The 22,205-nt window shown below is 32.7% G+C and overlaps 4 protein-coding genes across 5 annotated transcripts; 1 reads left to right on the top strand and 3 right to left on the bottom strand.

The window, feature by feature from the left end:
* Window positions 1-4,927: 4,927 nt before the first annotated feature.
* LOC18994677 (probable desiccation-related protein LEA14) lies at window positions 4,928-5,975 on the bottom strand. Its single transcript, XM_006418363.2, has 2 exons — window positions 5,562-5,975; window positions 4,928-5,350 (listed from the first exon to the last, which is right to left on the bottom strand). The coding sequence occupies exons 1-2, from the start codon at window positions 5,765-5,767 to the stop codon at window positions 5,101-5,103; spliced, it is 456 nt and encodes a 151-aa protein (XP_006418426.1). The 5' UTR covers window positions 5,768-5,975; the 3' UTR covers window positions 4,928-5,100.
* Window positions 5,976-11,415: 5,440 nt separating this feature from the next.
* Window positions 11,416-12,248, bottom strand: LOC112084052 (U-box domain-containing protein 40-like). The gene is made up of 3 exons (XM_024152341.1): window positions 11,868-12,248; window positions 11,508-11,778; window positions 11,416-11,423 (listed from the first exon to the last, which is right to left on the bottom strand). The coding sequence occupies exons 1-3, from the start codon at window positions 12,246-12,248 to the stop codon at window positions 11,416-11,418; spliced, it is 660 nt and encodes a 219-aa protein (XP_024008109.1).
* Window positions 12,249-13,470: 1,222 nt separating this feature from the next.
* LOC18994678 (1-aminocyclopropane-1-carboxylate synthase 2) lies at window positions 13,471-16,179 on the top strand. The gene is made up of 4 exons (XM_006418364.2): window positions 13,471-13,710; window positions 13,832-13,963; window positions 14,400-14,560; window positions 15,009-16,179. Exons 1-4 carry the CDS (start codon window positions 13,540-13,542, stop codon window positions 16,030-16,032), a joined length of 1,488 nt encoding a protein of 495 aa, XP_006418427.1. The 5' UTR covers window positions 13,471-13,539; the 3' UTR covers window positions 16,033-16,179.
* Window positions 16,180-18,813: 2,634 nt separating this feature from the next.
* Window positions 18,814-21,293, bottom strand: LOC112084077 (heavy metal-associated isoprenylated plant protein 39). 2 transcript variants are annotated; one of them, XM_024152686.1, is made up of 4 exons: window positions 21,060-21,293; window positions 20,975-21,029; window positions 20,162-20,237; window positions 18,814-19,590 (listed from the first exon to the last, which is right to left on the bottom strand). In XM_024152686.1, exons 2-4 carry the CDS (start codon window positions 20,978-20,980, stop codon window positions 19,130-19,132), a joined length of 543 nt encoding a protein of 180 aa, XP_024008454.1. In that variant the 5' UTR covers window positions 20,981-21,029; window positions 21,060-21,293; the 3' UTR covers window positions 18,814-19,129. The 2 variants fall into 2 exon arrangements, with proteins under 2 accessions (XP_024008454.1, XP_024008453.1); XM_024152685.1 differs by having other exon boundaries at window positions 20,975-21,293.
* Window positions 21,294-22,205: the final 912 nt, after the last annotated feature.

Consider the following 22,205-nt stretch of genomic DNA (forward strand, 5'->3'; position numbering starts at 1 on the left):
CATTATTGACCCTCAATAAAAAAAAAAAAGCCATGTTACAGTATACAAGTTATCACCTTCCAAATTTCAAAATGCGCAAATATAAACAAAATAGTGGAACAATAGGGTAACAGTAGAGAGATAAATATCAAACCAGGTACAAACCTTTCTCACGATTTCAAACTCAGCAACTGTAACCTAAGTTTCCATATGCATTAGCAACCAAATTCCCAAGTGCAACAAATGGAGATGCATATTCTGCAGCGGTGACACCGGCTAAGTTCACGATCATGCCATGTCAGATCTAGAATATGAACTGATTATATAAGGACCATGATAAGAAAAATACCAAGTATATATAGCATGTAAACTGCAATGAAGATGTTCATCTGCGCAAACAGTCTTCTTCGACCAATGGGAAGATTATTGTTGTGAGAAGAATTATATCCACTTATTGCTCTGAACTTTTATTTTATTCGTAAAACTGTGAGAAGTTGAGGGTTTTCTTTGTTTAAAAAAAGCCCAGCAAAGTCATTATATAAAGTCCAAGACAACTTAGGAAGGCAATGTCATAATCTTTATCCTGTGAGAAATTGTTACCGGAACATGATTTGGCTGTTGGAGAGTAAGGAATCTTAGCCTATAAAATTCTTTAAGGATTTGGATCTTCAGGTAAGTTGGACTTCTTCTTTATTTTGGTTTCATATAAATTCACGTCAGTCAAACCGATCTAATTAAGTCTCAGCCAGACACAAATTCCGAGATATATTAAAATCGTTATGTATTAGGCAAAAACATATGAAACGAATAAAAGTAACAGCTCTAAACACAATTTATATGCACAATCTTAATTCTAGCTACGACTAGTCAAGGCTCGTAAAAACATATAAATTGTGCGTATATTCGTTGAAGTTGTTCCTCATCCACATTTTCTCAGTATGCGCATATGCAAAGAGAATAGAGAAAGGCGATTAGGAGCCACAGGGAAAAGGGTAATCCAAAACATAGAGCAAATATAGGAGAAATAGCACGGAGAAGAAGGATGAGTATCGTGACGCCGATGATGTGACTTAGACGTCCCACAAAATTCCGTTTCATGCATTCGGCACGCTCATCTTCTGAAGGGATGTTCACGACGACGACGATCCACACAACCAAATCCGCAATGCATGCGAGGATGTAGATAGGCCACAGATATATGTAAGGTTCATCACCTGGAGCGATGTGGATATTGTTGTGTCGTAGGTACCAAAACGATGCAAGACCAAAGACTATGATGGAAAAGTTCATGTAGAAATCGTAATATATAATCCTGTTTGTTTCATCATCATGTACCAAATTAAAGATATTACAATTAGAGCCTATATATAATATATTAGTGAAATCCAAAAATCTAAAAAACCATTTGATTGTATAGATCAAGTCACTTACCACCAGTTAGAACACCGAGACTCTACGGTAACAGAACCGGCCACCATGGCTTCTTTTATTTTATTTTTGGGCTTCGATCTCTTCTTGCTAACGATTATTTGCGATTCACACACAATGCTATATTAATTATATACACACACCAAAATCAAATTCCAATAGGTTTTTGATTTTGTCTTCTTGTTTTTTTAAACGTAACACCTATAGAGCAAAGCTAGGGTTGAATTTCAAGAATACTATTCTTGCAAACGCTCATATTTTTTATTGAAAAAAAAAATCTTTATTAATTCAAGTCAAAGATAGGTTTCTCTTTACAAACACTAGAAGCCTATATTTATAAGAAAACAAAGCTTTCGATTAGGTTATACCCATCCTAATAAGAATAAGAATTATTCTTCTTCAAAGAATAAGAAATATTCCTTTTCAAAGAATAGGAAAAAAAATATATTTAAAAAAAAAATCAAATCTTTGTAAAATGTGTGTGTTACAAAAGCAAAGGGACACTGCTTATTGAATTAAACTATCCTATAAATATCCGCTCACATATACTATGCATTTAACCTAATATATTTATCTTGTTAACCACTATCCAAAAATTTGTTAAAAGCATGTTTTTAAAAAAATGTCAAAAGCATGTTCAAATATAATATTAATATTTTGTATATTGCAGAGAAAATCGACTTCATGTAATTAAGTTAATTCACCTAGCTCCTACTTTTATTCAAATTATAAACCTTTTCCTTTTTGAAATAGATGTTTTTACTCGCTATATAATAGAAGCACTTATCTACTTAAATTAGATATCTAATCTTCTGTGATCTATTTGCTCTTAAATCTACAAATTCAAAGTAAACGTTATACTCCTCTCATATATCACTCCAATGGGTTTTTTTTCCACTAATTCTCGCACCCGTTCTCTCCCTCCCACCGGTTCGCTCTCTCGTCGCGGAGAAGTTGTTTGTCTGGGAGAACTTCCTCATCGGGGAGAACTTCCTCGTGGAGAACTTCCTCGTCGGGGAGAACTTCCTCGTCGGGGAGAACTTCCTCGTGGAGAACTTCCTCGTCGTGGAGAACTTCCTCGTCGAGGAGAACTTCCTCGTCGAGGAGAACTTCCTCGAGGAGAACTTCCTCGTCAAGGAGAACTTCCTCGTCGAGGAGAACTTCCTCGTCGAGGAGAACTTCCTCGTCGAGGAGAACTTCCTCGTCAGGGAGAACTTCCTCAGGGCGAACTTCCTCGTCGAGGAGAACTTCCTCGCAAGGGAGAGCTTCCTCAAAGTTCTCGTCCAAGAGTTCCTTGTCGCCGTGAAGTACCCCGTTCATGTGAAGTTCCTCGTCGCCGGGAAGCTCCTCGTCCTGCCAGTACACTCCCTGCCGCTACTCTTCATCCGCCACTCATCACCCGCGCGCCACCGATTTGGTCATGTTTTGTTTGGAAAATAGGACGAAAGAAAAAAAGTTATTGAAAATCTTCGTTTTCTTTGATTCATATTGAATTAGTGTGTGCATTTACCAACGCTGTATTTTCTCTCTATGGATCTTCTAGGAAATATATTGTGATTTTTATTAACGATATGAGAGGCTAATATGAGGTTTATTCACAAAATTCACCATGTCATAAATCTGCAAATAATCTCTTGATAGGTGCAATCATGGCGGCTATACAAACCCATCATCATATTTGATAATCTCTGATGTGGCTCTTGGCTATCCCTTAATGAAGTTTATTTGATATTTAAAAAAAGGAAAATAAGAAGATCTCTGTGAGGTGGTCCGCTTTGTTTTTTCTGAAGACAACCCATCATCATATTCATGATATACAGAAATTAGAGAAAGAAAACTTAACATTAACAAGTGTCACTTGTGGTTGATTCATAAACTCCCTAGTGTGGTCTTGTAACTCTTCAAATACTTAAAGATAGATAAAGAGGGACAATGAAAGCGACAGCGAACCATAACGATTAAGGTATACCGAACCATAGAGCCAAACATGGAGAGATAGAGGACGTGAATTAGGATAATATCCAAGCCGAAGATGTGACAGATCAGGCGTCCAAAGATGTACATGTTATAAGATTCCACATCGGTCATTGCAATGAACCATATTCATCAAAGTTGATCTGTTGGATCCAAAATTTGATGTTTATGGTTCATTTGTCCTTTTCTATTGTTCCTCTGTTTTTTAAATTGGATAGTTGCGTTTTCCTAGTTTAGCTTAATATTTGGTCATTATGTTATGTGTGTTATCAAGTTTGGTTAACTTCTTATTCTAGAGCTTTAGTCTCTGAAAGTTCTATAGACTCATCGTTTTAATCTCCAGAAAGATTTTATCCGTTCCGATTTTATGCGACTCAAGGTTTAATTATTAATAAAATCCATAAATAGTAAAAAGAAAAAAAAAACTACAAACCCCTTTTCTGGCAGCGATGATTTCGGATAGGATATCTATTATTTTATCAACTACATATTCGAAAATCTTGCAAAAGATGCTTGGCATTTTCTAGTCATGAATGAGACCAGCATTTCAAGAATTAAATCCGAATAACCAAACCAAACAGACCACATAAAAAAATGAATTAAATTCGGTCAACCAGAAAGAACTGAACAATTATGAAGTAAACGGAACAGAACAGACCATTTTGGTTATTATATGAGAATATAACTTGACCACACCAAATTGAATAAGATCTGCCATGTATTTGGTTGTTAGTGTTTAGAGCTTCTCCAATGGGACTCCATCCCACCAAATATAGAATTTTTCTTTCTCCAATGGGACTCCAAATGCAACTCCAAATTTTGATTTTTAGAGTTTTGTGAATAGTGCAACTCCAAATTTGGTGTTGCACTATTCACAAAACTTTAAAAATTATAATAATATTTTATTGTTACTTTTAATATAATATTAATATTATATTATTCATTAATTAATTAAATTTCATAACTAGAATTAATATATCAAATTGTATTTTTATCATATAATTTATAATAATATAATTTTTAAGTATAATTAATATGAGTTTTAGTTGTGATTAATATAAATATATAAAATATTTAAATTAATACACATTATCATTAAGATTAAATAAAGTTCAATTAAAAAAATACTAAAAACATGAAATTACAAAATAAAATCAAACAAACATAAAATTTAAATAAACCAAGATAAATTTTAAAAACATAATATAAATTTAAACAATATTTTAATATTCAGGAAAATTACTATTTCTGGTTTCGTTAAGCATATATTAATATTTATCAAAACATTAAAAGATAAAAAGAATTTTAAATTTAATAATAAAATTATTTTTTTTAGTGTGAAATTTAGTATTGTGGTTGGAGATGAAAAAAAAACACTGTTTACTCAAACACCAAATTTGCCACTATTCACAACACTGGTGTTTAGATGAATTGCCCTATTTACAACACTGGTGTTCACTGGTGTTTAGATGAATAGTAGTTGGAGATGGTCTTATACAAATTACCATACCAGGAAAAAATACGAAAAAACAAATGAACGAGTTTGAATCCACCAATATTTCTTTTGATCACGTGTTGATACAACGAAATAACATTTATTGATGATTATTTAGGCAAAACCCACATTATTAATATTACATGATCAACATCACCATTACAAACGATGTTTTTTGTCTTTTAAAATTTTACAAACGATATTGGTATTATAGGTTAAGTAGATCAGAAGAAATCTTTAAAAGTAGGGAGTTTGATTTCGCCCTTGCTGGTAATAGGGATGGTAATGTTCCCGATAATAGGAAGATCAACGGTGAGGCCGATTTCGAGCAAATAGTCAATGTCCCAGTCCACACCAACGTCTCGAGCCAAGTTGAACAGTATATTGTACGGCACCACCACAGGAATATCAAGAACCGTCATGTCCTTTGCTTTCAACGAACCCGGGTCCGGCATTTTCCCCTTTCCGATTTCCCTATCAATTTCATATCATTATTAAAATCGTCAGATTAATTACTCGGTTTTGAAGTTTATCAAATATTTTTTTAAAAAATTTAGTTTTGTATGAAAGATATTGGTTTTCATCGTCCATGAATTCCAAAAGAACCAATAAACTAAATATCTAAATGGAACCGAACCAAACCAAAGAACAGAACCAAAGGAGAGCTAGGGAGCAAGGGTTTTACCGGCCGGCGCTGTGAAAAGTGAAATTGATCTCGCAGATCGGAATTGCATGATCGTAAGGATTGGTGACTGAAACTTTGGCTAAGTATTCGACGGAGTCACGGTTCACGTCTTTAAGGTCAACATCCGTAACCGAACCCTCCGGTTTAGCGACCCCGGCAAGTTTATCAGCCACGAACCCCTTGGCTTTGTCCATGAGACTCGCCATATTGAATTATTGATCCTTCTTGTTAAATCTTCTTCTTTTTTTTCTTTCTTTCTGTTTCGGAATCGGTGTTTTAATCTTTGCGTGGTATAATTAATATGAATTCTTGGAGTATATATAAATGGACGGGATCACGAGGTTTTCTTAAGTCCGTCCATACTCCATATGAATGCATTACATTTTATAATGGTTTGTATACGTGTGAGGCCTTTCGATCGCTGGGTTATACGTGTCTTCTCCTTGATCGTTTTCGTTACACTGACAATACTTATTATTATTTTTGATTCGATACTAAAAAAAACTAAAAAATAGATAATAGAACAGATATTTTGTTTGCTAGGCCGACATACGTTTTAGATATTCATAGTTTACAGATTTTTACTTTTGTCTACTTTTTGGAACTTCATGCTACATATATTTAAAATTTTGAAATCACATGGTACAGACATTTTAAATCGCAGATATACATGGAGAAGAAAAAAAAAGCATACTCTTATCAATCAATTAATTTTTTCAAAATAAAGTGATTTATTTCGATTAAGCTAACTCGGAAAAAAATAATATGACTTCTACTGGAGAAAAAGTTATGTTAAAATAACTAAACTGAATATATCGTTGTATTATTGATATAGTCATGATATTTATATTACAATTTTTTTTTCTTTTCTTTTTACCTACAAAGAGTAGGAAAGTATTAGCGTAACGAATCAGATGCACAATTGATTACTGGACCATGTCCGCTCATATGCACGTCGGTGGACTGTAAGTATAATTCTCCTGCATCGCGGTACACAATATACACAATGGGTTTGTGACACGTGTCTTTTCCAAGATTTGTCGTTCAAGATATGGTTGTTAAACTCATTGTTAAACTCATTTACAACTATCGAGACAGTCATCCGGGAAAAAGAAAAAGAAAAGTTATATCGCTTATTTATGAAACCATGTCTACCATTTACAACTATTGAGATTTTTAGATCAACTCAGAAACAAAAGAAAAGAAAACCCTGTTATTAAAAAAAAAATACAAAGAGATTTAACCATATTCTGTTCTAAACCTAGTTGAGATCATACTTATCTCTGTTTTTATCTTCTTTTTTTTCAAAAAAAAAATTTATTGAAAATCCTATACTAAACCCAAAATGGGATATGTTTTTATCATTAGAAACAAAGTGATTTGTATTAATTTTCCTTAATTTTTATTGGTCTCCGGCTCTTGGGTTCGAAATTCAAAGAATCGGACAAATATAGTTCCAAATAATGGGCCTAAGCCCAGCAAAATTTTAGAATTGAACATTCATAGTAGGCTCAAATAATTTTGAGTGGTGATGTCAACTATTATCCGTTAGCTCTGATATGATTCACTGCTTTGACTTTGAGCCCGAGCGTGATACGTGTCGATGCGTGATTAACGGTGATTAGTGGAATGAGAATGTAGAAGCGTGTCCAATTAGTCGACAGCTGCGGAATGAAAACGCTGAGTCAGCATCTATGTGGACAAGTCAAACCTCTGCCTCGCATGTTTGTGAATTAATTTGACTTAATGACCATTCGAAGAATACTTGACTTTTGTTGTGACAAAAAGGTTTATCACTAAAAATCCGCACAAATTAAATCATGTTTTACACTAGACAATTAACTATTGGCTTTCACAATTTCAGTTACGCATACCAGATTATACAGTATAACTAATTTTCTTAACAAATATATATATACAAAATATGTAACTTTTTGTTTTGTAAATTATAAATTAGTCATTATTATTATTATTATTATTATTACTTTTTAGGTAAAGATATTATTATTAATTTTGGCATGCTAAGAAAGAATATCATTTTTACACGTCTACGTGTGCATGATCTATTACCAAATCAAAACTGCTGAAAGCAATATATGTTAGTGTCGGTAGTTGTCGGGCATATTAGTAGAAAAATACGATCGATTGCCGTGTTTTTAGTATACATTATTGTTTTCCTATTTTTTCACATTTAATAATGATTTCTTTAAGCAAGTTATTCGATATTTCTTACAATTATTTATCAAGAAAAAAATGACATTTATTTATCATGAAAAAATGTCTTCAAACCCTTTTATGTATTTTTTCAATGTATCTAAAAAAGTCTTCTTAGATAGCTAATATATTCGCAAGTTAAGAATTTCACATTTCAATAAAATATCAATTGATTTTTGACGATCTTGATTATTTCCACAAGGTATTCGCGTGATCCCTAAAAACAATGGGATCCTGGTTTTCGTTTGAAAAGTGATGTAACAACTCCATATATTGACCCAAAAAAATATCCCAACTAGAAAAGTTGATATCTTTGGTTTATATTATTGAGATTTCATGTCCCCTGTAATAAGTTTTTCCAGCAATGCGTGCTTAAAGAATGTTTTAAGACTTTATAATTAAATTATTACTTGGCATTAAATATAAGTAGAGCCAAAATCAGATTTTAATACTATCTTAGTCCAAGATAGGGCTGGGCACATAACCTGTAACCGAATTTTTTATCCGAAACCGAACCGAAAATTCAGGTTCGGATCGGGTTCGGTTTAGGTGAAATAACCGAATGGATTTTAGTTTTGATATCTTTCAGTTTTCGGTTCGGTTCGGATTAAATTCAAAAACTGAACAAAATCCGAAATTAAACCGAAATTCCATTCTTCAAAATTTGAGATCGAAAACATAATTTAAACCCGATGATTCAGAATTTCAGATATTCTCTTTCCCGATATTCTCTCAAGCTTTCATTTTTAAAAATTTGAACGTACTATGGATATTTTGGGAGATTGTCACTCAAGTTCTAAATTGAAGACTTTGAAGTTATGATTTTGTTAAAACATGTTTTGGTTTCTCTTTGTAATAATTCGGTTTTTTTCGGATTTTTCAGGTTTATTTTCGGTTTATTTTCGGTTTAAACCGATTAAACCGAAACCGAATTTTTTCGGTTTATTTTTGGTTTCCAAAATTATTATCCAAACCGACCCGAATCCGACAAACCCCGAACCGAACCGAACTGAAATCTTTCAAATACCCGAATGGTTTTCAAAATCTAAACCCGAAAATCCAAAAAACCGAATAACCCGACCCGAAACTGATCGGTTAACCGAACGCCCAGCCCTAGTCCAAGACATCAATAAACCGAGGTTGAAAAATAAATTTAGTTTTAAAGAAACCGATTAAAAAAGGAAAGGAGTTGGACTTCGAAATTACTACGAGGGTCTGCTAACACGTGGCCGTAGCGCGAAACTTGCGGCGTGAAGTGCAAGTAAAATCACATAGTGCATGTGTTGGATTCGACTAAAGGGTTCAAACTCCAAACCCACCAATTCTTATAATCATCATATAGCACAACTATCATTATCCCTCATACAGTAAGTACAAGCCCCAATATCAATACAGTATCATAAATATGAAATTTGAGAATACACACAGTTAAAAATATATTTCAAATGGGTAAACACATTTTTTACAACTCTTCAATCACAGTTAGAGAAATAAATAAGGAAGGATTACTACACTAACCTTAGAAACTATCTATATTACTTGTTCGACGCACTTTTATTTTTTTTACAAAACTAACCTAGCATACCTAAAACATCATTTTCGCCTTTGTTGAAAAAAACCTAATTACGAAAATGCCATTATTTTTTTAATGCCACATAGGCAGATTATGGCGCTAAAAATTTCATAAGTCTACCAAGCTTTGACGGTAGACTTATAAAATTTTAGTCAACGCAGAAATTTTGTTGGTAGAGTTATTAGGTCGATGGTAGATTTATTCGAGAGTTGGTAGAGTTTTTAAATGTTGGTAGACTTATCTTGGTAGAGTTTTGACGATGAGAGGTAGATTTATTATGTTTCGGTAGATTTTTTGTTATGAATGGTAGATTGTCAAAGGTGTTGGTAGACTTGTTAAAGAAAGCGTTGACTTGCTCGCGTAGTTGACTTTTTCGGTAGATTTATTGACAATGAAGTAGATTTATTTTCTGCGTTGGTAGACTTATTTCCTTTAGCGGTAGATTTATGTGAAAAAAGTTGTCAATACGTGCAGTAGACTTATCTGTTTTATGGTAGAGTTATATATAGTTGGTAGAGTTTTCGCTTTTGTGGTAGATATGTTTGACTTGTGGTAGATTTAATTCAGTTAAAATTCATTCCGGTTAGTGGTAGATTATATGTTACATGAGGTAGACTTAAAAACTTTTGGTAGATTTATTTGTTTTGTGGTAGATATGTTTGTTTTGTGGTAGACTTAAATTTAAAATAAATTTCATTGTGGTTTGTGGTAGATTAATAATTACATGAAGTAGACTTACGAAATGTTGGTAGATTTGTTTGAATGTTTGGTAGAGTTTATGTAATCTGGTAGAGTTATCGAACGTATGGTAGACTTCTTAAAATAATAATGTGGTAGATTAATTAAGTTTGGTATTTACAAAGATAACCTTGATCTGGTAGACATATGACATGCTTATGGTAGACTTGTTTATATGGTAGAGTTATTTTTCATGCTTGAGGTAGATCTAGTAGTTAACGTTTGGCAGACATTTGACTTTATGGAGTGAAATTACTTTTTTGTCCTGAAAGACTTGTTCTATCTACGAAAAAACCAGAGGTGTGGTAGACTTGTTTTGAAGTGTCTTATGTTAAACAAGTTTCGTACATATGGTAGACTTGTTCCATGGTTATATTTGAGTTGGTTTTATTACCATTGACGTTTTCTTTGTATGTTTTGCTAAGATTATGTCGGTTACCGGTGATTCGAGCACAGATGATTATTGGTCTTTACGATATAATTGCCATAATCAATGGTCAAAAATTTCTAACATGAATATTTTTCTATGATATATCTTTTCTCTAAGATAACTTTGCTTTTAATATTAACTTTGAACATATATGTCATATCTGTAATAACCATCTCTTAACTTATGATTTTTTGAATATTTGTTATATTTAACTCTATTTACATAAACTCTTACAACATCACAATGTTAAACGATTTTAGTCATGTGTTTTGATTAAAATTTTATTCAGTTATGATATACATCATAGTGAAAGTAAATAAATTAATTAAATTGAATAATAACATTACTCGCAAATGTGGTAAAAATGTGAAAATGTCTGGGTCAATGTTTTACAACAAATATAATTTGAAAACAACAATATTATCATTTAAAATCTAATTATCATTTTTACAAATTCAAAATATAGATATACCATCAATTTAATAATAAATCTACAATTATTTCAAAACAAATCTACCAAATGCAAATCTATAATTCATAGTAAAACATGTCGGATCGATGCTGGATATCCCATCAAAGATTTGTTCACCATGGTAAAGCCCAGAAAAAAATAAACAAATATTGTCATTCGTATATAAAATTCAAATATATACGACTGATAAATCTACCATAAATAACTAATAAATCTACTAAACACAAATCATTTTTCAAATAAGTTACCATTCAATGACTAATAAATCTACTAAACCACATCGTTTTACAAATAAATCTATCAGTAGATGACCAATAAATCTACAAAACGACATCGTTTTAAAAATAATTTTACCATCAAATAACAAATAAATCTACCAAACTATATTTCGTTTTCTAAATATATCTACCATCACATAACTAATAATCTACCAAACTACATATCGTTTTTCAAATATATCTCCAATAACATATTATGAACTTTACAATATCGATTTCCAAATATATCTACCAAACGTACCTGAAAAAAACCACAATCCTCCGTCGTGACTCAGTCCATACAAAACCGCAACACAGCTCTCCCGAGTCGACTCGCTAACCTCTCTCGATCCTCTCAGAATCCCAACCATACATTCAACACCTCCCGAGTCAAGCAGAGCAGGTCGACTAACCCGACACGACGCCATGTTACAGAGAATCAGCAAAACCCGATTCGTCGTCGTGTTCCCTAATTTCGCCATGTTTAGAAGCATCTGAACAGCTCCGAGCTTAACTTGCTTCCCTCTATTGCTCTGCACAAGAGAGAGATGATACAGAGCAAGAGCCGAGTCATGCCGAGTCAACTCGGTCCCGAATCGGATCAGGTGAAGCAACGACTCACCGTAACGATTCCTGACCGTACGATCTTCACTTTGTTAGATTTCTCCAGCGAGAGGTTCAAAGCTTCTTCGATCTCCGAAATTTGATTGCTTTTTAGCTTTACGAGAAGAGCCTCTTCTTCTGGGCTAGGGTTTGGTTCTAAAGACTCGATTTCTGCAGAGGAAGGTGAAGAGAAGCAGCTAGGTCGAGTCGCTAGCTGAAGTGTACGGCTCGAGGAGGCTATTGACTCGTCGGAGCTCGAATTGAAATAATTAGGTCTTCTCCGGTCAAGCTCCGTCGCTGTGTGGTCGAGTCTCACCAAAGGTTTGTTTTTGATGGCTTGGATTAGCTCCTTCTCTGAAACCGAAACTTTCCGGTGGCTCGATCTGTGTGTTTTCTCCATTAACGAGAAAACGAGCTTCTCCTTCTATTGTAGCCGCCAGAATTAGGGTTTTTTTTATGTTGTAATTTCTGTTTTTAGAATTAGGGAAATGTATGTATAATTACTTTTTTAATTATTAATTCTCATCTATATATGTGTATATACGTATGTATATAATTTAATATGAAAATGTTATTATGTATATAGATGTATATTAATATGTCTATTTTCAAATTTTTTTTTTAAATAGAATGGCAATCTGGTAATAATATTGATTATTTGGACAAAATGGTATAACACCAACTTTCTAAGGTTAGTTTAGTGAGGTGATGAATATGTTAGGCTAAGTTTGTCAATACATCAACCTTAAAGGTTAGTTAATCTGAGAAATTTTCATAATAAATAACTTAAATTTATTTTCTCATCAACGAAAATTTTGAAATTAGATTCCACAACAGTCAAATGAATATTTAGTAGTAATTATCAATGTTTTAAAACTATCGGATGAAGCAGACTGCTGCGAAAGTGGTGCCACGAGTCTATCCTTGCGTAGGTCGATCAGTCAAAATTTGGAGATTATATGGTCGACGTATCTACATGTGTGCGTATTACGTACATACCAAATGTTTATTACACTAATTTAGAATGCTACAAATTGTTCTCTACTTTTGAATAATCTAAGGCATTTTTTCATTCATAGTTTTCTTCTATTTATTGTGCTATCAAATATTCTTCTTCGATCCACACAATTCTCCTTTACTTTCGTTGCCTGAGTTTTTAGTTCAATGTCGTCAACATTTTCCTTAAGAAGCTGCTTAGAAATATCCCCTTGGGCTTGGGTTCAATTCAATATACATAACTTCCACCACTAATTCCCAATGGAATACTTTTCCAATTTAATAATACCAACGGAACTATATTGACATACTACCATTTTCTATATTGATGCTATCAAAATTACTAAAGTGGTTGAATTCTGAACACAACCACTTTAGTTCATCGTAAAAAAATTACATTTCCAAAATATAAATTAGCGTGGGTATTGTTTTGGGTGGAGAACCTTCTTTAATTTACTTATTCTTTTTTCGCTTATATATCATCAAATCCGATTATTATTTTTTTTGGTGGGGGGAGACGGGAGGGGGACCTCACATCAACTTTCTTTGGTCTCTTTTTTGAAGGTTTCACCTCCTATATAAACCACATAATCATGCATTAATTAGTACAAACACCACAAAAGCTGTTATAAAATCAAATACTGATATCCCCAAAAAAAAAACAACAACAAAGAAGTGGGAACTAAAACAACAAAATGGGTTCTCTGAAAAAGAATGGCGGTGCGATTCTGTCGAGGATAGCGACCAGTAATCAACACGGCGAAAACTCAGAGTATTTTGATGGATGGAAAGCTTACGACAAAGATCCTTTTCATCATTCTCGTAATCCCCATGGGATTATCCAAATGGGTCTTGCAGAGAATCAGGTATATTATATACTTGAAATAAACCATTAAAGTATTACATTGTATACATCATTTTTTTTGTCGACACATTGTATACATCATTTAATTAACATATGTTTGCATGTTCTATACATATCTACAGCTTTGCGTAGAATTGATCAAAGATTGGATCAAAGAGAACCCAAAAGTTTCTATTTGCACCCCTGAGGGTGTTCATCAGTTTAGCGACATCGCTATTTTCCAAGACTACCATGGCCTAAAAGAGTTTAGACAGGTATATATAGTTAATTATTCCATTCCTGTTATCTTGTAATTAGGTATATCATTGGATATATATATAACCATGTGATTGGTTCGAGTTTATTCAGTTTCTAAGGAAACAACGTAAAAGGTTTTGTCGCTTTTATTTGGTGTTAGCCATTGTTTGTTTAGAGATATCAACAAAATAAAACTTCATCGGTCTATTTTCTCTTCGCTTTGATTAAAAGTTGAATCTTGTTACAGTTTTAGTCTATAAGGTCCGTGCAAATCACTTTAACCCGTGGGCACATATCTATATAGTACACATTATTAGCATCTAAAACATTAGTAGTTATGGAATGCTTAAGACAGATAAATTTAGTTTTACTAAGTTTGGTTGATATATTTTAACTTTATTGTCATCAAAATATATATTAATTATATGTAAACTCTTTTTCAAAAAACCAAAGGCAATTGCACATTTCATGGGAAAAGCAAGAGGCGGAAGAGTGACGTTTGATCCCGAGAGGATTGTTATGAGCGGTGGTGCCACCGGAGCCAATGAAACAATCATGTTCTGTCTCGCCGATCCTGGCGATGTGTTTCTTGTTCCCTCTCCTTATTACGCCGCGTAAGCATTTTAAATTTTTGATATTATACAGTAATGATATTTTAAATTATTTTTTTTTGTTTACATATATATTTTGTTATGAATTTCATTATAAAGTATATCTTTTCAAAAAGTTGAAACTAGTAAGAAAACAAGAATCTGTTTGTTTTAAACTTCTTAATTTGAGTGAAAATGTTACAATGATATTTATTAATATAAGGAAAAAGTATATGATTATGGATAGTGTGAACAGCGAACAGGTTATCATGAAAAGAAAGAAAGAGTTAGGGATAATTTCATTAATGTAACTCTCACCGTCTCACGTACTTTTGGGTTAACAAATTTCAAATCGAAATGTGTTAATAGTATTAGTATCAAGTTTTGATTCTTTCATCTACTTTTATCACACGTGCAAGGTAATCCAACGTGTAGCTCACAGACATTCATTAACTATATTTTTTTCTTGCAGATTTGATAGAGACTTGAGGTGGCGTACAGGTGTCGAGATAATCCCGGTTCATTGTTCCAGTTCCAACAGTTTCAAATTAACCGTCGAGGCCGTTGAATGGGCCTACCAGAAAGCCCAAGAGTCCAACAAAAAAGTCAAAGGTCTAATTTTGACCAACCCATCAAATCCGCTTGGTACAATTTTAGACAAGGACACACTCAAGAACTTAGTCCGGTTCGTCACGAGGAAGAACATTCACTTAGTCGTCGATGAGATCTACGCCGGTACGGTCTTCGCTGGAGATAATTTTGTGAGCGTCGCCGAAGTGGTCAACAACGTGGACAGTTCTGAAATCGATGTTGACTTGATTCATATTGTCTATAGTCTCTCCAAAGACATGGGACTTCCAGGTTTTAGAGTCGGTATTGTATATTCTTACAACGACTCGGTTGTGTCATGCGCAAGAAAAATGTCGAGTTTCGGACTAGTTTCGTCTCAAACACAGCTCATGCTTGCTTCGATGTTGTCGGATGATCAGTTCGTGGAAAATTTCCTTATGGAAAGCTCGAGAAGATTAGGGATAAGACATGGAGTTTTAACCTCAGGTCTCAAGAAAGCAGGGATCACTTGCTTGACAAGCAACGCAGGTCTATTTGTGTGGATGGATCTGAGACATCTACTAATTGATCGCAACTCGTTTGAATCTGAGATCGAGCTTTGGCATATAATCATTGACAAAGTGAAGCTTAACGTTTCGCCAGGCTCTTCATTCCACTGCACGGAACCTGGATGGTTTAGGGTTTGCTTTGCTAACATGGGTGATGATACTCTAGACGTGGCGCTTCGACGAATCCAAGATTTTGTATCCAAGAAAAACAAATTGGCTGAGAAATCATCGGATAATGATGAGATAATTCAGAACAACAGTGTTAAGAAGCAGAAATGGAGGCAGAGCAACCTCCGACTAAGTTTCCGACGACTTTACGAGGATGGACTCTCGTCGCCGGGGATAATGTCACCACATTCACCTCTTCTTCGAGCATGAAACCATAAGACATGGCGCTTACAAAATCGTATTAACTCATTCTCGTTAGTCGTTTCATCCCAAATGTTATGAATTTTAATTAGAAATGCATTAAGCGAATGTCTTTTTTTTTTGTAAGATTGGCGTAATTTAACTTCAACATTACTACATTAGGGTTGTTTTTGACGACCAGCTTTTTTTCTGGGGTCAAATGGTAACTTTTAAGATTTGTGTTTGTGAATTTGTTTTTCTTCTTTTTTTTTTGCCTAGGATTTTTAATCAACCGTTTTCTTTATTCTATTTTCTTCTTTTTTTGCTAAATTTTTCTTTATTTGTTTGTGTGTAGTAAATGAAACATTATCTTTTGATAATTTATAATTGGATCGTCAGAGTTCATTAGTTGGGGAGGTTGATATGTATACAATGGAGGATTTGTTAAGCTAATTAATTACTCGGTTTTTCTAGAACCATATTTTGTTGTTCGCCCAATACGTCACGCATGCATGCCACCGTGCCTGTCCTTTTTTTAAAAATGATCAAATATGTTATCGATTGAACATTCGATTACAAAGAATTAAAGATAAATTCCTTTTCAACAAAAAAACAAAGGAATCAAAGATATAATTAATTTAGTATGCTAATTTTTTTACATTTTTTTGGAATTTTCCTTGGCCAATAATATGGTGGATGATGAAAGTTTCATCAGCAATGCAGCTGAACCAAATATGATAAAATTAAACCATATTATTACTGTTACAACTTGACAAATTTGCTATGAATATTAAGCTATCAAACATGATGACATCTCTATATTATTATTTGAGTAGATATTTCATAAATGAACTTTTATTTGTAAGATATTACAGAATATTTTACATAAATAAACATTTATTTATAAGATATTACATAAATAAATCTTTACTTAGAAGATATTATTTAAACAAACTTTATAAATATAGAAAGCTCAATTAAATATATGGATATAAATCAAAAGTATATTTAGTTTCTTTACTTATTAAAATATTAAAATATATTTTATTATTTTAAATAATAATCAATCCATATATATGAAAAAATCAATTTAAACTTTTGCAATATTTTTCATTTGTAATTTTATTATTATTTAGTATCATTTTCGAAAATCAGTTCAATTATTTATATAAAAATAAAATTATGTTTTCAAAATTAAAATTTTTTTTAACGGGTTGGCCAAAAAATAGTTTAGTAAATTGTGAAATATATTAAGTAGACGGGTTTTTCCATTTTGACAATCCTATATATAATCATTGTTAACACATATTATATAAGTTATTCACTAAAAATGATAGTTTGATCTCTAATAAAATATTCATAATTAAATTTTTATTTTATAAATATATATATATATATTATATTTTAATCCATGTTGGTATGTATATAAGTATATATATATTAATATCATATCACTTTCATATTTAAAAAAGTTACTAATAATTAAACCGCATAATAATATATATAAGTAAATATCGGTTGTGTGATATTTATATAGGTATTGTTATCTAATTGTCACCAATTTTATTTATTTATATTTTTTGGTAAAGAATTTTTATCACCAATTTAATTTAACAAAAAAAATAAATTTAATTTAAAAATAATTAAAAAAACATTACCCCGCATATCTCTGTTCATTATTCATTATTCATGAAGCGTCAGCTTTTTTGTTTTCTTTTGTTAGTGATATATCGTCAGCTTCAATGAAATATATAATATATGATATATTTAGCCCTCTTTTGGTAAACCTTTAGCTATTTAGTTGTCGATATTTATAGATTCAGATATAAATTTATTAAGCTGATGAAAGTGAAACCATAGAGTATATCATACATAAATGTTTATCTATAATCATCGATATTGTCGTTGTCATCACCAGTCACAGTTCACCACATTTTCATAGTCCTTATTAACATTATTTTACGAAATATAATGAAGTAATATGTTTATTTATTTGGTAGAAAAAAATGACATGGGCAGTGAATAATCTTCTTTTTGGATTCACGGGAATGGAATTTATTTGGGTGTATTTATTTTTTTTAAACGAGGGTATTTACTTTGTCATGTATTATATTTTGAACCGAAATAATATATATAGCCACAATATTTAAATTCAAAATCGTAAATGAAGTGTTGCCAAAGTTTTATTTGATTCTCACATGCTCCTTTTAGGTGCCTACCAACCAAAATACTTTTGACATTTCCATTTCGTTTCAAGTTGAGCCACAACTTGATCTAAGACATTTAAGCATTTGTAATGCATTGAAGATTATTTTATATTGAAAATATAGTCAATCGTTAGGTGTAAAACAAATAAGGTTTATATATAATCGTCGAAAATAGCGAAACTTAACAAGAATTTTAATTACAAAATAAAGAAGTTTCTATTGGCTATAGCAAAATAATATTTTTAAAATTATGGAGAAGAATTTGAAACTTAACTTTAGTAATGTTAGAATCACATGAAATAAAAATACATTTGTAAAATGAGTTCCTTTTTTTATATTCCTAAAAGTGACTCATCAGATGGTCATGAAGGCCATGCCCTTTCGCTTCGTGCAAAACAGAAGTAAAAATAAAGTTACAGTTAAGCTGCCCAACAACATTTATACACCCAAAATCAATACCCCCACAGACATTTTAAATATATTGGCTCCAATGAAAAGAAAAAACCTTCTGTAGTAGATATATAGTTATTTGTAACTTCTAATCTAAAACCCTTGAGTGAAATTTGCGGACCTTTTTTCACAAATAACAAGAAAACAATTTAGCACATTTGAAAAGAATTAACAATACTAACGCACATATAACACCATCCTATGTACAAGAGTTACTTTCAAAGTTCAAACAAACAATGAAACAAATACAAATAGAAATTCTAGTACAATCGACGATATATACACAAAAACATATCATCGAAATCGATTTACCCCGCATTATCGAGGTAAAAAAAAAAAAACATATCCGATCCAATCCGAATCGATATATCTGAGACTAGGATATATCTTATGATTCTTATTCGTCTTCCTCATTTATAGATCGGTCTATCCTTTTCACATCCCCCAAATTATATATTAGACATGTTTTTTCAACATATAACGCAAGCATTAGGGTTTTCTTCCATGCTTTGGGCATAGTAATACGTAGTTAGGTGAGGATTATATGCTTTATACGCCTTTACAAGCTCCAACACATGATCTGGTGCTGGCGGTTGCAGCTGCGGTTGCGGCTGCGGCTGCGGTTGATCTTTCTTCTCTCCTTCCTTCTTATCGCCGCCTTCTTTCTTCTCTTCTTCCTTCTTTGGCGCTTCTCCTTCCTTTTTTGCTTCTCCTTCCTTTGGAGCTTCTCCTTCTTTCTTCGCCGGCTCGCCACCGCCTTCCTTCTTCGGCTCCTCCTTCTTCTCCTTTTCCGGCTCTTTTGCTGGTCCCACTAGTATGATATCCGTCATCGGCCAGTACTTTCTTAGCTTGCTTACTACATTTACCGGATCCACGGTTCCGATCACCGTTAGTTTCTTCTCCTTCATGTCCATTGCAATCGAGTCGATTCCTTCATAAGAAAAAGTAAGTAAGATGCAATCAATTTGATAGACATTTGAGGTTTTGGCCCTATTGATAAATGTCACCACATTTTAGAGACAACACCGATAAGAAGAGTAAACAAAAACTGTGGATAAAAAACAAACAGCAAAATCTTTGACTTTCTTAGTTTTTTTTTAAATTGATGGGCACGTATTTCAAAGAAGCTGCATATATATAGTGGCCTAGATGTGATTTTTATTCCAAATAAATAAAACAATGAATTTCACAACTAAACAAATAATTGAAAATGTGGCGCAACATTTTACCGTACTGTCACTGTTCAAAAAAAGACACCTCTGTCAGTGTAGCTCGTGATTGTTGAAAGAAATTTAAAACAATTTTTTCTTATATATACCTACCAACCAAATCAGAAACTAAACCGAACCAACTGGACCGGAAACCAATGGTTTAATAGTGGGTTTAGAAATTAGAAGTGACTAGTGAGAACTAAATAGAGATCTCTGATGTGTACCCTAACAATTTATTTTCTGGGAAAATGCCAATGAATAAATTATTGATGAGGATGATTCATTGATTACCTGGGAGAGTAGAAACTGTTTTAAGGGCCTTTTGTTTTGCCTTATCATCATGCAGATCCAACTTTAACACAATTTTCTGCAAAAAGATAACAATTTTCTGTGAGATTCAGTGAAATAAATATATAAAGTGATGTGAGCACAAAGACGATCTAATCTTTTCTTCCTGGGTTATTCTCTCAGGAATCTTACAGATCATGCAATAACTAAAAAAACATTGGATTACCAAAGAACAACACAGAGTCAAGAAAAAAAAACAGAGGTTTTGCAGGTTTTAAAGAACATATTAAAAAAGAATATTACTGATGAATGATGGTATACATACACACAGAGATACAGTGACATGCATGCGTATTGACTTATGAAGATAGTAGAGAAACGTACAGACCAACTTTGGGAAAAGCAGAGCATATGCTCATCATTCAGTTTATGAATTCTGATTCGAATCTTTGTTGGTTTGATTTGATATTTGTAAATAATAGTAAGAGAAAAACGGTAATTGATAGCTAGAAAACCAAGTGAAGCAAAAAACTTCATGGAAAAAATGTGGAAGTTCGTTTCAATTAGACCAGAATAAATTAAGCGGGAGAGCTTAACAAAAAAAAAAGAGAAGCAGATCAGCGAGGGGAAAATGGAATCAAGTAATGCAAAAGTGAACAGATTCAGTGGTTCATTAATAATGATTAACAGAAAAAAGCTTGTTACTTTCTGAAAACAAGAATCAAACTCATATTCTCTTATAGAAATTCGAATCCTAGGTATCAAATCTTGCACACGTGTAGAGAGAGAGAGAGAGAGAGAGAACGAGAGATGGACCTTCATTGCTCTATTCGTTTGTTTTTGGGTTACCGTTTAATTGTAAGAATATGCACAGAGAGAGAGAGAGAGAGAGAGAGAGAGAGAGAGAGAGAGAGAGAGAGAGAGAGAGAGAAGATGCAGGAAAAGATTTAAGAGAAAATAGAGGATGAAGAAGAAGAATGAAATAATTGGAAACTTTTGAAGACGATAAGAGAGATTGGTCACTGATCGTTTTTTTAAAAAAGCCCAAATCCTGACAAATACTGGAGAGATTGAGAGAGAGGGAGAGAGATGCATGCAGAGAGAGAGAGATAGAGAGAGAGTCTCAGACTCAATAATAATGAATGAATGAATGAATGGTACGAGAGGGACGAAGAGATCTTCTTCTTTGTTTGAGTGATTCACGCGCGTGAGATAAGGCGCGTGTGGTGTGATTACGTCTTCAAGTGCTCAGCGTCATTTTACTTTCCGTCCTTTGGTTTGTGTTTGTTTCCTTTTTCTGACCCTTTGAAATTTCTTTCTCACCTTATCCACGTCATTTTCCCTGTTTTTTATTATAAACGAATTCTACTATATTCATTCATGGTTTTTTCTTTTGGGGCGACAGTAATTTTATACTATTTGTCCTTTTTATACAATGGTGCCGAGAGACATGTTGCAATATCTAATAAGGTTGCTGATTTAATTTTTCAATTTTTTTTTCGTTGATTTTTCTAGGTAAGAATAAACTTTTAATAAGAGTATATATTTTATCATTCAAATTGCAAATATTCCTTTTTTTGGAGTTTAGGTCTAAAACTACAATTATATAATTGATTTTCTTCCTCAAGTTCTATATATTTTTAATTATCTAATAATAATTGAGTCCTCACTATCCCACCATCAGTTTCCCAATTCTACACGAATTTGATTCTCTAAATAAGGACAAATAATATTTCCACAGCCAAGAATTTAATTCAAAAAAATATTACAAAAAATACATGTGTAGTGGGGAACAGCTGCAAATTCCACGTGTTTGCCCACGTAGATTAATTTGTTTTCCCTTTTAATTTCTTATTACGTCCACGAAATAAATATACGTATATATTTATAAAAAAAAAATCTGCCAAAAATATTGGATTGTGTGTGGCTCCCGCGTGACTACACGCAGTGACTGCGAGTATTGGAAACGAGACGTGATGAGATTTGTAATTTGGGCCACTTAGAGTGGAATGTGGGACCCATTACTCATTAATCTATTTATTATTTT

This window comes from Eutrema salsugineum, unplaced genomic scaffold, assembly GCF_000478725.1.
Source record: "Eutrema salsugineum unplaced genomic scaffold, Eutsalg1_0 scaffold_5, whole genome shotgun sequence".
Lineage (NCBI taxonomy): Eukaryota > Viridiplantae > Streptophyta > Magnoliopsida > Brassicales > Brassicaceae > Eutrema > Eutrema salsugineum.